This window comes from Melospiza melodia, chromosome 4, assembly GCF_035770615.1.
Source record: "Melospiza melodia melodia isolate bMelMel2 chromosome 4, bMelMel2.pri, whole genome shotgun sequence".
NCBI classification, from domain to species: Eukaryota; Metazoa; Chordata; class Aves; order Passeriformes; family Passerellidae; genus Melospiza; species Melospiza melodia.
Genome location: NC_086197.1, coordinates 15,042,998 through 15,057,701, shown reverse-complemented (window position 1 = coordinate 15,057,701; position 14,704 = coordinate 15,042,998). Strand labels below are relative to the sequence as shown.

The following is a 14,704-nucleotide window of genomic DNA, read 5'->3' as shown; positions in this document are numbered from 1 at the left end:
CCACTCATGAATATGCAACACTTCATGTCAAATGAACCCATGAAGTTCAGAGTCCTAAAAATCATCTGACTTTTCCCTGAATTCAGCAGCCAGCCCTGCTACAGGCTCAACACTACAGGCTCAAGCACACCTTGCTCCTCCCAGTTCAGTAGCCTTTCATCTTCCATGGCCAATAACATTTTCATTGTGGCAAGAATGCAGGCTGACCACAGGAGGAAATATGAAAAAACCTACCCACTGGAGAAGTTTATCTTTGAATTCAGGCATTAAACTCTTTGGAAAATGCTATCCCTAGGAGGTTTTCCATCTTTATTAGCTAACTCTGAATGCAATTGTGTGTTGGCAGGATGAAGGCCAAATCCGCTACCATGTTGTGCTGGATGAGAAGCTCCTGAAGAACGACCTGCACAATGGCATGCACAGGGAGACCATGCTGGGCTTCTCCTACCAGGTTGGATTCTTCCTCCACAACAGCCAGGTACTGCTGTCTGCACTTGCTGGGAGAAACAGGTTTCCTGCTTTTTTTACAAATCCATCTTCAGCTTTAAACTGACATGGAGTCAAAAGGAGCTCTGCATCCCTCATTAACTTTTGTGTCTCAGCAGCACAAAATCTGTCACTCAAATGCAAGGCCTGTCCCAGACCTGCTTAATTCAAAGTCACCCTTGAAGGTATCTTTGATTGAATTTGATTTCAGTTGTGCTGTTCACATTTAAAATTGAATTTTAGGTGTCAGTCTCTAGCAACTTCAAGCCTGAATTCCAGAGCAGTCATTAATCTGACTTCGAAGGGCTGCCCTCAATTATAATAACTTCATATAAAACTTTTTATAAAATTAGTTTTATTATTTCTATTTTCTGTGGATTCACTCCACTTTCAATCCTAACTACTCAAAGCACTGTGCAACAAATATGAATTGCCTTTCAATACCACTCACGGAAAAATCAGGCACAGCAAGATTAAGAGACAGGGTCAGGAAGGGAGCTTGGTCCTTCTTCTCTGTCCCAGAAGTCCCTGTGGGCATAGGCAAAGGAAGACAAAGCTTCCACAGAAATTTCAGCCCTGCTCTTTGCTCTGCCCACAGCTGAGCCTTGGAAAAGCATCTACAGTGGGATTTGCTGGTGAGGGCACAATGGGAGTGTGGGGTAGCACCGAGATGATGGAAGCCCTCCTTGAAAGAGCAGCATCTGGCAGGGTTTCCTTGAAGCCCCACATGCCCCAGAAACAGCAAACCCATCTTTTGGCACACCTTAGGCTCCTTCTCCATAGCCTTTACTCCCCTTGGGAAAAGCTGCTCTGCCAAATCCCGTTGCTCAGAAGTTTCAACAGGCTGCAAGTCATCCCTTGCCCTCCAGCTGGAATATTGAGTGAGTGCCTGAGGCTAACTCCCTTTGTTGGTTTTCCTTAGGTGACCCCTGTGCATTTCTCTCTTTCTTCCATCTCCTAAATGCTCAGGTTGCCACAGAGCCATGGGACACACCTGCTGCTCTCTAACTGGTTGCATGTCTCTTGCAGCTGTACATAAATGATGCTCCTGTAAGCTATGCAAATGTTGCCACAGACAGAGGAATTATTCATGGACTGGGAAAGGTGCTGGAAATCCAGAAGAACAGATGTGATATCAATAATACTGTGATCGTTGTAAGTGATAGAAGTTCATAGAGAACCTTAAATTCCTCAGGGAGACCTACAGCCAAACAAAGCTCAAAAGTATAGGATATGTGATACTACCTCTCAGCAAGGAAGTAGTATCACATTTTCCACACACATTTTCCACAAAGGATATTCCTACCAGAGTTCTTAGCATCTCTTAAGACAACTTTGGTCCTGAAATCAGTGTTCTGACAGCCTGGATAAACGCAGTCAGAGTAGCTCAATAATAAGAAATTCCTGAGCTCTCATATTCAGATAATATTAGTAATTCTAATACATCTTCATAGCCAGACCACTTATTTATAAAGTGGGAAGCATCACTTTAGAAGAGCAAATAAAAAATAACCAAATGTTCTTTCCTTCTTCCCCCTTGGGGGTGGGTGTCCCCACAGAGCCACTCACAGGGATATTCCTCCTGGCTGAGAGAACAGCTTCCCTCACCCTCTTTACCAAAGGGGTTACCCTGATAATGTACCTCAAGCATTAGATTTAGAAATGTGGCTAGAAATCATTATTTTTCTATGAAACAACCTGGCTGCAGCTCTGCACAGTCTGTTAACCACCTCTCATTTGTGTTCCATAAGGAGAAGTGCAGAATTTGTTCACAACCATCAAGCTGTCCCCCAGGAACAAAAGAAATTGTAAGTATTTTTTCATTAATGCTAGGGTCATATCAAAACTGACTATATATCCATTCAATCCCATTTTTAATATAATTGTCTCAGTTTCACCAAAATACATAGTAGTTATCTCAGCCTGCTACATACATTGCTTATAGTCAAGACACTCAATCCACCCTGACCTCAGGTATTCTCCATTGGGATTACATGAGTACATTTTCCTTTATTATTTTTAATTAATTATGTCAGTAATGATATTCCAAAGCAGCTTTAGTCCCATCCACCTTAAAGTACTTGACTGGCAAAACCAAATTTAACTCCTCATGGGTAAAAAATATAATCCAACTCATTACATTTCCTTTACAATGAAAAGCTGGATGGACTCTTGTCTCAATCTCCTCACAAGTGTATATTGAGATCAAAGTCTTCCTTCAGCAAACAATCTTTCTCCAATTGTATTCAGACCTAGACGATAATTTTACAACAGCTGTTTTTGAACAACTTCATAACTTGGTTTTCTAAGAAGAATTAGATCAGAAAATGTGAAAAATGAAAAAAAAAAATAAAACTTTTGAATAGAATCTGTTCAGTTCTGAGCAAAGGCAATTTTAGCAATCTTTAAAACTCCACAGGACAATGAGTTAAACTGACCATATGTTCATTTTTATTTCTAAAAGCATTTCCTTCATTTTAGTTCTGAATGTGTGAGTCAGTGCACAGCATGCATAAACTTAATGTCCCATTGATTAACACATTTGAAAGTAGCTGATCAATATTACTCAGAAGTGCATCTGTTTCTCCAATCTTTGCTCAGGCAGGGGTAAAGAAGTACTGCATCCTCACAGAAAACCACATGAGACAGTACACCATCCAGATTGGCTGCAAGCCCAAGTGTGCCAAAACCATCATTGTGAGTTCACCGCTTCTGTCGTGGTAAAAACCAGGAACCCCCTTCCCCAACCTTCATTCTCCTCATCATCCCCACTGAGCACACACAGCATGCCAAGGCAGCTCCTGGATATTTTTTGACCTTTATTCTGGGCACAGCAGAGATTGGAAGGTTAAAGACTGATGAGAGCTGCAGCACAAAAATTTCTGCATGTCCAGTGGTGCAGAAGGAGCACAGGATGGGAAGGGTGAACCTCTGCTTGTCACTAGCAATTCTCCACCTCTCCCTGAAATGGTGAAGGGCACCTGGGTCCCACCAAGGACTGGCAGTGTCAGTCTATGTCCTGGCACATTGAGGGATGTGGTCACAGACCAGGAGAGCTGATGTGCAGCTAAAAATCACAGAACCAAACACTAGTTTGGGTTGGAAGGGACCTTAAAGTCCATCTAATCCTAACATCCTCTCCTCGACCAGGTTTTTCACAGCCCCCCACAAACTTGCCTTGAGCTTCCAGGCATGGGATCACCCATAACTTCTCTGGGAAACCTGTTCCAGTGCCTCACCACAGTAAATAACTTCTTCCTAATACCCAATACAAACTCACCCTTGTTGTAGTGTACTGAATAGTTATTTAGTTATTTGCACTGTGTGTTTGGTAATTTGCACTGTCCACATGATTTGTATCCTACCACCACACAGTCTTCCCCTTTTTCCCCCCCTAAATGTCAGTGTTGGGGGTCTCTCCCTGGGTTACCCCTCCTCACTTGTATCCCCTTGGCTGTGTTCTCTTCCTCCACTCCTCATTCCCCTGGGTTTAAAAGTCCCCCATGAGAAGGGGATGGCCTCTTTTCCACCTGGGCCCCTTTTCCGTCTGGTGGGTCTCCTGGAAATAAATTAGGACTTTTATCCCCACGTGAAGAAGAGCGCTTCTCACCTTTTATCCATGTAAAACTGTGTGGGCTGTGGTGCACAGCCGGCCAGATTGGACCCGAACAGCCCATCCAGGCACGGAATCTTACACACCCACCCCTCTTTCCCTATCCCTAAAAGCCCCTGTAAGAATCCAGCTCTCCCTGCTTGCCCCCTCAGCGCAGCGTTTGTGCCTTTGCAGAGCAGGGAGTGCTGCGCGGGTTTCTTCGGCGCGCAGTGCCAGCCGTGCCCGGGGAAAGCCGGGAGCGCCTGCTTTGGGAACGGTGTGTGCCTGGATGGCATCAACGGCACGGGCACCTGCCAGTGCCAGGAGGGCTTCGAGGGCACGGCCTGCGAGAGCTGCAGCCAGGGCAGATACGGCCGGGGCTGTGACCAAGGTACCCAGCAGCCCCAAACCTTCCCCTTCTGTCCTCTAACCACGTTCGGTCCAGGTTCCAGGAATGTACAGCATTTCCCAATAGTCCAGTCTTAAAAACATCTTTTCTTTCCCCATTATGGGGTTTTCTTTCTAATCTCTTGGCTGGAGACAGGGCTTTCTACTCTGTCACACCACAGACTTAGAAAAGATTCCAGCAAGAGCCATCTAGGGGTCCAAACCTTCCCCTTTTATCTTCTAAACATGTTCAGGCCAGGTTCCAGGAAGGTACAGCACTTCCTAATAGGCCAGGCTTAATAACATCATTAACCCATTTTCCAGGGAGAGTTGCTTCCCCTTTTATCTTCTAACCATGTTCAGTCCAAGTTCCAGAAAGGTACAGCACTTCCTAATAGCCCAGTCTTAAAAACATCATCAACCCCTTTTCTTTCCCCATTTTGGTGTTTTCTTTCTAATCTCAACGCTGGAGACAGGGCTCTCTACTCTGTCACACCGCAGAAAAGAATCCAGCAAGAACCCTTCTCTGTACCACTGCTATTTTTCACCAATTCTTTCCCATTAAAATACAGTTTCAGACCCTCTATTTGGGAATAGAGGCAACCTAAGCATAGATTGAATTTAGAGTTATTGTTAAATAATTAGAAACCAAAGGGCACAAGACAGCGCCTTTCTCCAAAGAGCCTGGAGCAGAGGGTGCCACCAGCAGGTGATGTCTGGGCCACCCCTGCTGTCCTTCCTGCCCCTTGTTGCCCACATTGCCACACTTTCAGGGACAGTGGGTTTGTCCCCATGTCTCCCACAGTGTGCACTTGTGTCCATGGGAAATGCAGCAGCGGGATCGACGGGGATGGCTCCTGTGAATGTGACGTTGGCTGGAGAGGAGTGACCTGTGACACTGGTGAGTGCCTTGCCTCTTTTCCTCTGAGCTAAAAGGTGAGCATTTCAGAAAATGACAGAGCTACAGCCAAAATCAGATCCCAGGGCACCTTCCCACATGGGGGTCACATTCCCGTGCTATGACAATTAATTACTGCATTACTAGAGAGCTGGTTGAGACACCACTCGTGACACTGAAATGCTTATTTAGCTAATTCTCTACCTGTGTCACCCTCTATCTGCCCCCCAAAAATATCCCATTTATTAAAGCTATAGGTTTTCCAGAGCAAGTCACCCAGGACATTTTGACCCTCAGATCAAAAACCTCTTAAGTGCTTCTGAAAGTTGATTTAGCTACACAACACCAGATATTAAATTATGTTATTGTTAATGCAATAAAAATAATTAGCAAATAAATAATTTTGTGCTGGCTTAGTACATATATCCAATCATATCCAATCAAATTATGTTCTATTTATACATAATTAAAATTCACTCTGTATCTCAAATTCTAGCTATAATAGTATGAAATTTAAAAATGTTGCAAGCACATTTATAATAGCATTCAAGATCAGTTTTAAATTTTCCCAGGGAAAAAATTATTAATAATTACAGTTTTGTAAGAGGGTTGCTATATATGCTCCGAGAAAACCTTCAGCTCCTTTAGAAAACCTACCTTTATATAATTTTAGTATTATACAAGACTCACCAGACTAAACACAGATAAATGACAACAGGTGAAATGCTTTCCTGACAATATGACACAACTCTTCCTTGTAAATTAATTTAAGTGGTATCCACTGATCTATACAGATTCTACAGGTGGAGTCTTACTGTATTTGTTGGCAGGAATGATGAACCTGACTATGTTTTCAGAAGGCGAATTTATATACTTTATGATATTATAGTATATTAAAAATACTATACTATGCTAAAGAATAGAGAAAGAATACTTACTAAATCCTAAAAAGATAATAAAAACTCGTGACTCTTTCCAGAGTCTTGACACAGCTCAGCCCTGATTGGCCAAAGAGTTAAAACAATTCACACCAAAATATAATAAAACAATTACTTGTAAGTAAACAATATTTAAACACATTTAAAAAAGCAAAACACAAGAAAAACAAGTGAAATAAAAATTGTTTTCTTTTTCTCTGGAGATTCTCAGCTTCCCAAAAGGAAAATCCTAAGCAAAAGAATTTTTTCAAAAAATGTGAATACCACAGAATCTCTATTGAGACTGCGAGCACAGTTGTCTGTCACGAACTCAGCCTCCAGCTCCACATGGTGGGAACAAAAGACTCTGAATCCAGAAGGATTTTGACCCAAAAGGTTCTGATCCCTACTTCTTTTTTTTCCACTTGCAGAAAGCAAAGACGACGCATGTAATGCCTCGTGCCACACCAGTGCTAAGTATGTATGAAATGTACTCATTTAGGGGAGAAGGGAGAGAAAAGGCACCTCTTGCAAGGCAAAAATCAAGTCCACCTTCCTCATGACTTCTTATCTCTGAGATATGCTGCTGAGGAGCAATGTAAATCTAATGTATGTGGTGATGAAGCCAGACAGTTCAAACATCTCCTCTTCATATCCAAATATACAAATAACACAAAAATGCTCTTACCAGTCCAACGTCAATATTGGGACACCAACTAGTTTTCAGAGGAACAAGTGAGCCCCACTGAGTCATTTACTGAAGTGCATCTGTCCCCTCACCACTGACCAGGCAGCAGGATTTACACTAGTCAAGACATCTCAAAAAATCCCCAGGAAAACTGGCTGGAAAGACTCCTCATTTTCAGCCACAACTCTTCTCTAGGAGCTGAGAAACAAGATGGCAAACCCCCTTTTTTCCCAGATGTGGGTCATTCTCTCCCCTGTCTGTTTGTGACCTTCAGTTCACAGCAGCAATATTTTACCAGGAATTTTTGGCAAAACTTCACTCTCAGATTGGCTCATGGGGACCCCACACATTCTGGAATCAAGACTGTGTTTCTGACAGAAGCAGATTGTTCCTCTCTTGTGTATTTCTTACCCACTGACAAACACCTGTAGGTCTGAGGAGATGTGCAGGCATGGCAGGAGTAGGGGGCAATGATGAATTGTGCTGGCTGTTTCCCCCCATAAATTGGGTGCACACAGAGAAAAATTGTGCACAGATTTTTGTACAAATACAAATTCTCTAGCTCTGCACAAAAAAAAAATAAAAAAATAGGATATTCAGACACCAAAGCATGGAATTCTAATACCCAAAATAATACATCCAAAACACATTTGAAAAGCTTGGTCCAGCTAGGTCCATATTTATGGTTTTTAGCTACCTCTGACTGTATGGGTAAATGCCTTGTTATTTCTATGCAACATTACCTTCAGAAGCACCCACAAAAACAAGGGCTGTACAAAAGACATGCCCAATTTTTTTTTTCCTCTCTGTTAAATGATGCCTCTCTCCTTTTATTTCTTTAGCTGCCTCCTCCTATCAAATGGCACTGCCTATTGCAAGTGTGCAGCTGGCTTTGAGGGGAACGGGACATTCTGCACAGGCAAGTGAACTTTGTTTCTTCCCTTTGAAAAATTAAAAAAAAAATTAGAAAAAGAAACCAAAGAATGCTTGAAGCACACTCTGGTCACAGTAGAGCTGGTGAGAGATGAGCAGTTCCCTATGCACCAGTTAAAAAACAGGAATTGTTGCCAGTTCCCTCCAAACAAACAGCAGCCCAACAGGTGCAGATTCACAGCAAACAAAGGGCTCCAAAACTCCAAGTTGAGGCATTGTGCTCAGGGAGAGCAGAGAAAAGGGAACATGCTGTGCACAGCCCCAGCCCCATTGTTTGCAGAGTAATGAAACCTGGTTTGTGACTTTTACTCCCTTTCCCAACAAAGCCCAGCAAAGAGAGGCCAATTCAGGGCACAATAACACTTCCAGCTATTGGAAGCTGTGTAGCTCAACCATTTCCTCAGCTTTCTGAACTTGCTCAGATTTCTGGTGTGGCAAAATTCCTTTCTTTAGACTAGAGAGATTTAAGAGACCCTCAGAAAGGGATAATAGCACTTTATGCTAGATGTTCCTTCAAAAATCTGGGTTATCCAAAACAGACTGCTCCCAGCTACAATAATCATAATTAATTATAATTTTTCTTAATTCTTAACTGATTAAAGTACTAATGTTTTTCAGACAGAAGCCTATTTTTCTACTTATTCACAATGGCTGGCAGTGTCCTAATCCCAGATTTTGCCACTCTTACTCTGCCTGCTTTAATTTTCTCTTCTGGCACAAAACAGACAAATCCATTTTAATCTGCTGGGGGGGGGGGGCAATTCCCCACGTGCAGGAAGAGCTGGGTGACACAGGTCACCCATAGTGACTCTAGTAGCAGAAAAACATCAACTCCCTGGCCTGAAATTGATGGAAGAGCCATTTAGGGTCATTTGAAGCAAAACTTAAGGCAATTTTCAGGCTGATTTGAGTCACACTGAGGATCAGACAAGGCTCCCTTCTTGCTCCCAAGTTGTGAGCATCCAGCTCATCCAGAGCTGGAGGAACAGTATGAGAATCCATCTGAATACGAACCCACACTTGCTGTCACAGCAGGGCTAGGTGGTATTTTACTCTAGGCCTCCTGCAAGAGAAGTTGTGATCTGTGTGCAGAAAATTTCAAGCTCAGGGAACACTTAAATGGCTATTTAAACTAGAGATGAACATGGATCTTTTTTTTTTTTTTTTTTTTTTTTTTTTTTTTTTTTTTTGGTGTTTTGTTGAAATGGACAGAATTGGAAGATGGAAAGTTATTGAAAGTCAGTCCTGGATGAATCCTAACATCCCAGACCATTTCAGCTTTCCCTTTGGAAATGATAATAGGCATTAAATAACTGGCACTAATGAAATCTGTGGCCTCCTAATTCAGAAAGCCTCATTCAAAAAATGTTAGTCAATCTGTGGGGGTACCAGTCATCAGTTTTTCTCGATCTGGATTGAAGGCACTTGAGACAGTAATTTATGTTTGGACTCAAGTGTTTATTATTTCTTATCTGTAAAACAGTCTCTCTACTGTGAGTTCTGCAGCTTTTCATTAGAAGGCACAAAATGGCCAACAATCTCTTGTTACAAGGTCTTTTAAGACTAAACTATCCAATTCAGAACTGACACCTAGATTATTTTCCCTTTTAACCCAGTAACTGATCCCAAAGAGCTGCAATGTGGACTTTTCTGCCCAATTACAAAATGCCACCCAAACCCAGGAAGAAGAAGGAAGAAGAAGCATGAAGAAGAATCCCAGGGCAACACCCTGTGCCCTCCATCTTGCTTCCATCCACAAGATACTGAAAATCCCAAAACCTAAATTTCTCACCAAGTGATGCACCTACACTGCTCTCTATAATCTATTTCACAGTTTTGTGGATTCCAGTCTACCTTGAAGTCTGGGAAACTTTCTCCATGAATGAGGGTCAAAGTCAGGGCATCCCAGAGCAGACAGAGAAATATTCCCTGTGCCCTGGTTTCCACATAAATCCCTTTAAAAATGAAGACAGATAATCAAGAGAAGCAACAAGCCATTCCAGCACATTGGTCTAATCTCTGCTGTTGTCCCTGTTCAGCTATTGATGCTTGTGGGAGCAACAACGGGGGCTGCTCCTCCAAGGCAGAGTGCAGGAGAACAACCCCAGGGAGCAGAGCCTGTGTCTGCAGCGCCGGCCACACCGGGGATGGCATTGTCTGCCTCGGTAAGCACAGCCCTGCCCCGCCTCTGCATCTCACTGCTAAGTCACAGTGTTATGAATGAGAACCTCGACTAGGCCAATATTAAAGCAGCAACCAATTTATTCATTAATATGGTAAAGTATGAGCAATACAGCGCTGGGTACAGTGGGGGAAGTTTTCCCTGCAGCTGCACACAGATAGTTGAGGGTTGCAGGTATTTACAGGGGTACTCATAAGCTTTCTCAGCAGTTTCTATTCCCAATTTTTACTCATCAGCAGTTTCTGTTCCCAATTTTTACATCACAATTCTATACACTATTGTGATTTAGTTTTTCTCAGGATGTATCCCTGAAGGAGTATCCCAGGTGGTGGTGGTCTGGTTTCCAAAAGAAGGAAGGAAACCATCCCATCCCATCTGGTGAAGTCCAGCTACCCAGATGTGTGACCACCTTTTAATTGCAAGGACTATAAATCTCATCACAGTGATGTCCATCTTCCCCTGGTCCAAACTATAAATCCTTGATTTGATGTCCATCTTCCTGTCTCAAGCTGTTTTTCTCTGTTTTGTTAAGGCGTGAGCATATTTCCTTTATATATATTCCAAAGCCATAGTTTCAAGGATACAAGCAACATTCTAAAATTATACTGCAAAAGGTTATTATTGCAGAACTCTTTAAGGCTTAACTACAAGCAGAGAGCAACATCCTTAAAGCTTTAATTCCAATGTTTCTAAATCAACTAGGGTTAATTGCAAACAACAGATAGGTTCAAAGGCCTTCTTCCATGCTTTACTTTCCTTGGTTATTATTAGAATTTGCAACTGTCCCATGGTTGGTTTCCACACATATCACAATCACAAATACACACATTGCACCTGTATGTACCTGGCACAAAACACAGCTTTGTATTTCACAACAGGAGAGAGGTTTCCTCTAGGGGGATGTTCCTCCTCCCACTCTGAGCCACAAGTGCAGCTTGCTGACACTACATCCCCTTTTCCTGCCACAGGACTGGTACTACTTGGCACACCATGCACCTGCAGCAGTGTACTGAGGCACAAAAAATTATCAAACAACATCTGTCTCTAGCAAGATAACCCCATCTCCAGCAGCTTGATACACACACACTCCTCTGACCATCACAGAGAGACTTTTAGATATCTCACCTCCCCAGGTTTGGCTTCAGAAATGCTGCTGGCAGAGCTTTAGCCTCCACCAAGACAACTGAAGAACTAGACCAAGACCTAGACTAAGTAACTGAAGGAATGAATTTTGTCATAAATCTGCATTCCTAGTATGCTTTTCTTTAAATTTACTCTCCTTGGGTTTTCAGAATTACTCTCTCTTTATTACACTGTTTCTGTTTTATAAAGAAATCAACCCTTGCCTGGTGAACAATGGTGGATGTGATAGAAATGCAGAATGCACCCAGACTGGACCCAATCAAGTGAGTACTTTGTTAGTGAAGAAAAATAGGCCTAGTCAAGTGTATCAACTTTGTTTATAAGTAGAAAACTGAATTTCATAACAATTGTGGAAAGTGTATGCTTCCCTCAAAAAGGCATTTGAGGGGGAGTGCAGATAAACATGAAAAAATCTATTTCAGTGAAAGAAATCCAAAACTGAAGAGGAAAGCAGTGTTTTGCTATTTCAAGTGGTTGTTTTTCTCCTTTGGGAGGTTTTGATGTGAAAAGCTGTAAGTTTGAAAGTATTGCTAGAAGATGTTTTTTTTATTGTTATAGAAACTGTCCATGGAAAAAATTCCAGTTTGGACTAGCCCTTCTCCCTGCACTGTTCAAATGTATCCACAAGGAAACAAAATGGCCCAAACCATAGCTCTTGCATGAGGTTTACAACATTCTGGAGCCCAATCACTCTTCTGCTGATCTCTAGAAGTAGTAGCCACAGCCTGTTTATTTATTCTTCCTTACCTTGAGAACATAATTAACATCACAGCAATAACAACCTCCACTACAAAACCCCAGCACTGCAAAGGCAAAAATTACAGGATAGAAATGCATCTACTTTCTCTATGGCTGTCATTCATCGAGGCAATACGTAAACACTACAATTAGACTCCCTCCCAGTTTTATTTCTGCTGCAGAAAACTCACTGAATTTTCAAATTCCTACATATTAAATGTACATTCTAATTTCAGAACAATTATGAGTGAATTGGAGAATAAAATTCATTTCTTTGCAACTATTTTTCATCTTTGCGATAACTGCAAATGTAAAATATAGTAACCAGGAGAAAGTTCCAGCTACATTTCCACTGCATGGGAAGTTGCTAGTAACACACAATTCCAGGTGTGTTTTGAAACTACTTTTCATCACTTAAAAAAAAAAACACAGGGGAAGGAAGGGGATGAGAGGGGAATACCAGCCTATGCAAAAAACATGAGGTAAATAAATTAAGGGTTTAGCCTGTTTTGTCAGCAAGACAATAAGATATAGATGTCAGAGGGGTCATTCCAAATGAACAGGACAGCAGAGAGGACAGACAAAAAAAGGCAGATAGAGTCTAATGAAAAATATTACTTCCCAATCTCAGTCTGTGGTTACTCATACTGGCCAAGAAACTGTTCTGAGAGACACTTAGCTTAATAAATTCCACATCATATCACAATGAAACTATCTGGAAAAAATGGAAACTGCATATTTGTGTGCTGAAAAAAAAAAAAAAATCAAGCATTTTTTAATGTATGCCTGTTTTCTGATTTTGCTTTGTAGGCAGTATGCAATTGCCTGAAGGGATATTCTGGAGATGGCAAAACCTGCACCTATATCAGTCTATGTTCACAAGTGAGTATCCATTTAAGGAGACAATTTCAGGTCTCATTATAATCATTATAATTACACTTTGGGTGTTGTATGCATTCTAAACTAAGTTAGGTGTGCTAAGAATCTATTTACATTAGCTTGGCTAATCTTTGAGTATTCTTGGTTCAGTATATGCTTTAGTGCTGTCACTATAGGAGAAACTAAAGATGCAGGAAGGGCTTTTTCTCAGCTGCAGCCTGGACATAAACATAAGTGAGGGCCTGGACTATCTATTATTTTTAATACTTTTTAATGGCCTATCATTGAGTCTTAAGTACCTCAGTTCAAATCCAAAGCAGAGAAACAGACCCTGGTCTGTAGTGCCAAAACCTAAGTCAGCAAATTATTTGCCATTGAGAATTCCTACAAAAATCCAACAAAACCATTTCCTTCCACAACCCCCAACCCTGGACAAGCCATGGCACCGCCCATTCTGTGCCTCACTTGTCACTGCAGGCTGAAAATTGGCCACATTTGTTCAGGACAAGCCACATATTGGCAGTCAATGTGGGTCTCTGCACCAGCTGTAGCCTCTTGGCAAGCTGCAGCAGGGACAGATCCACTCCTCTGTGTGCATTAATCCTCTCTGCTCTGAGCACAGCAACAACAATTCTCACCCTGCCAGCCTGGCCTCTCAGCTGGCTTTCTGTGACCTTGGAAGGTTGCAGAGATGAAAGAGCAAGGGCAAAACCACAGCCTGGAGGAAGGGGAGTTTAAAGCTATGAGCCATTGCTCCCTATGATTTTGATTTCTCTTGCTTTTTTCCTGTGTTGTGTTCCAGCAGCTTTGATTCCACTGGACTAATTATGCCAGGCTAACTATGAGTTAAAAATAAAGATCATCTTGAGAAGCATCAATGGCATAGCAGAGGCTAACCTGGCTTCACAATGACCAAACCTCTGTGCAAAAAAGCTTCACAGGTAGCCAAGGATCTGCCTAAACCAAGCCAAACCCACAGCAAATCCACCCAAACCCATTCCTTACAGCCAGGTCTCTCTGACCTGTCAGGCCTCACTGGCAGCTCCCAAAAGAGATTCTGTTCCCTCTCATGGCCCATGAGAAAGGATCCCTGAGAGGATCAGCAACAGAAAGGACACCATGAAACAAGTACAAGAAGAAAAAAAAAAAAAACAAGAAAGCTTTTCAATTTCCCCCAATTTGATCTCAAACCCAGGATACAAATTTATTTGCAAGCTGAGGTGGTAACAGGAAAACATGTACTTGTGACTGAGCAGAGCTCTGAGCCCCAGCATGTTGCTCCTGGGTGAGGAATATCTTGGTTTAGTACAGAGCTCTCTGGAGGCAGATGCATCCACTGCTCCAAGCCCATGCTGGACTCAGGTGCAGACAGGAGATGTTTTAGAGACAAGGACAAGGCAAGTCCCTTGTACAGCTGACCTGGGCCATCAGACAGTCCTGTGCTATGCTCCTCCATAAATTCAGGCTCCTGGCACCATCCCAGTCATTTACAGCATGTAAATAGTTCCCCTTAAAGTAATATAAAATATTATTATACATTTATTTTCATATATTTATTTATATATTTTATATTTATTTATATATTTATTTAATATAGTTTATATTTATTTATATATGTATATATTTATATATATAAATAATTTTTAAAAATCAGCACTGCATTGGCAGAGAAGCTAAAACTCATCCCTAAGGTACAGAGTGCGACTTGCTTGCAAATATTTTGCTTCCTCACGGCATCATGAACTAAACATATTAAGGAGAAAATCAAAACTAAATCCTCTGCATAAAAGGAGACTTATTTTTTATAAATCCCAAATGGTTTTTAGTGTTTGGGAGAAAATATACCCCATCAGATGTTCCA

General features: G+C 41.8%; 1 protein-coding gene across 1 annotated transcript in view; it reads left to right on the top strand.

Moving 5' to 3' along the window:
* The window catches only part of STAB2 (stabilin 2), an 82,833-nt gene that overhangs the window by 43,890 nt on the left and 24,239 nt on the right, over positions 1-14,704 (top strand). The window contains exons 32-42 of the mRNA XM_063153983.1: positions 347-478; positions 1,516-1,641; positions 2,238-2,294; positions 3,088-3,183; positions 4,274-4,469; positions 5,271-5,366; positions 6,712-6,757; positions 7,811-7,887; positions 9,941-10,066; positions 11,416-11,489; positions 12,775-12,846. Coding sequence (XP_063010053.1) covers positions 347-478; positions 1,516-1,641; positions 2,238-2,294; positions 3,088-3,183; positions 4,274-4,469; positions 5,271-5,366; positions 6,712-6,757; positions 7,811-7,887; positions 9,941-10,066; positions 11,416-11,489; positions 12,775-12,846 — 1,098 coding nt within the window. The remainder of the gene's footprint in view (positions 1-346; positions 479-1,515; positions 1,642-2,237; positions 2,295-3,087; positions 3,184-4,273; positions 4,470-5,270; positions 5,367-6,711; positions 6,758-7,810; positions 7,888-9,940; positions 10,067-11,415; positions 11,490-12,774; positions 12,847-14,704) is intronic.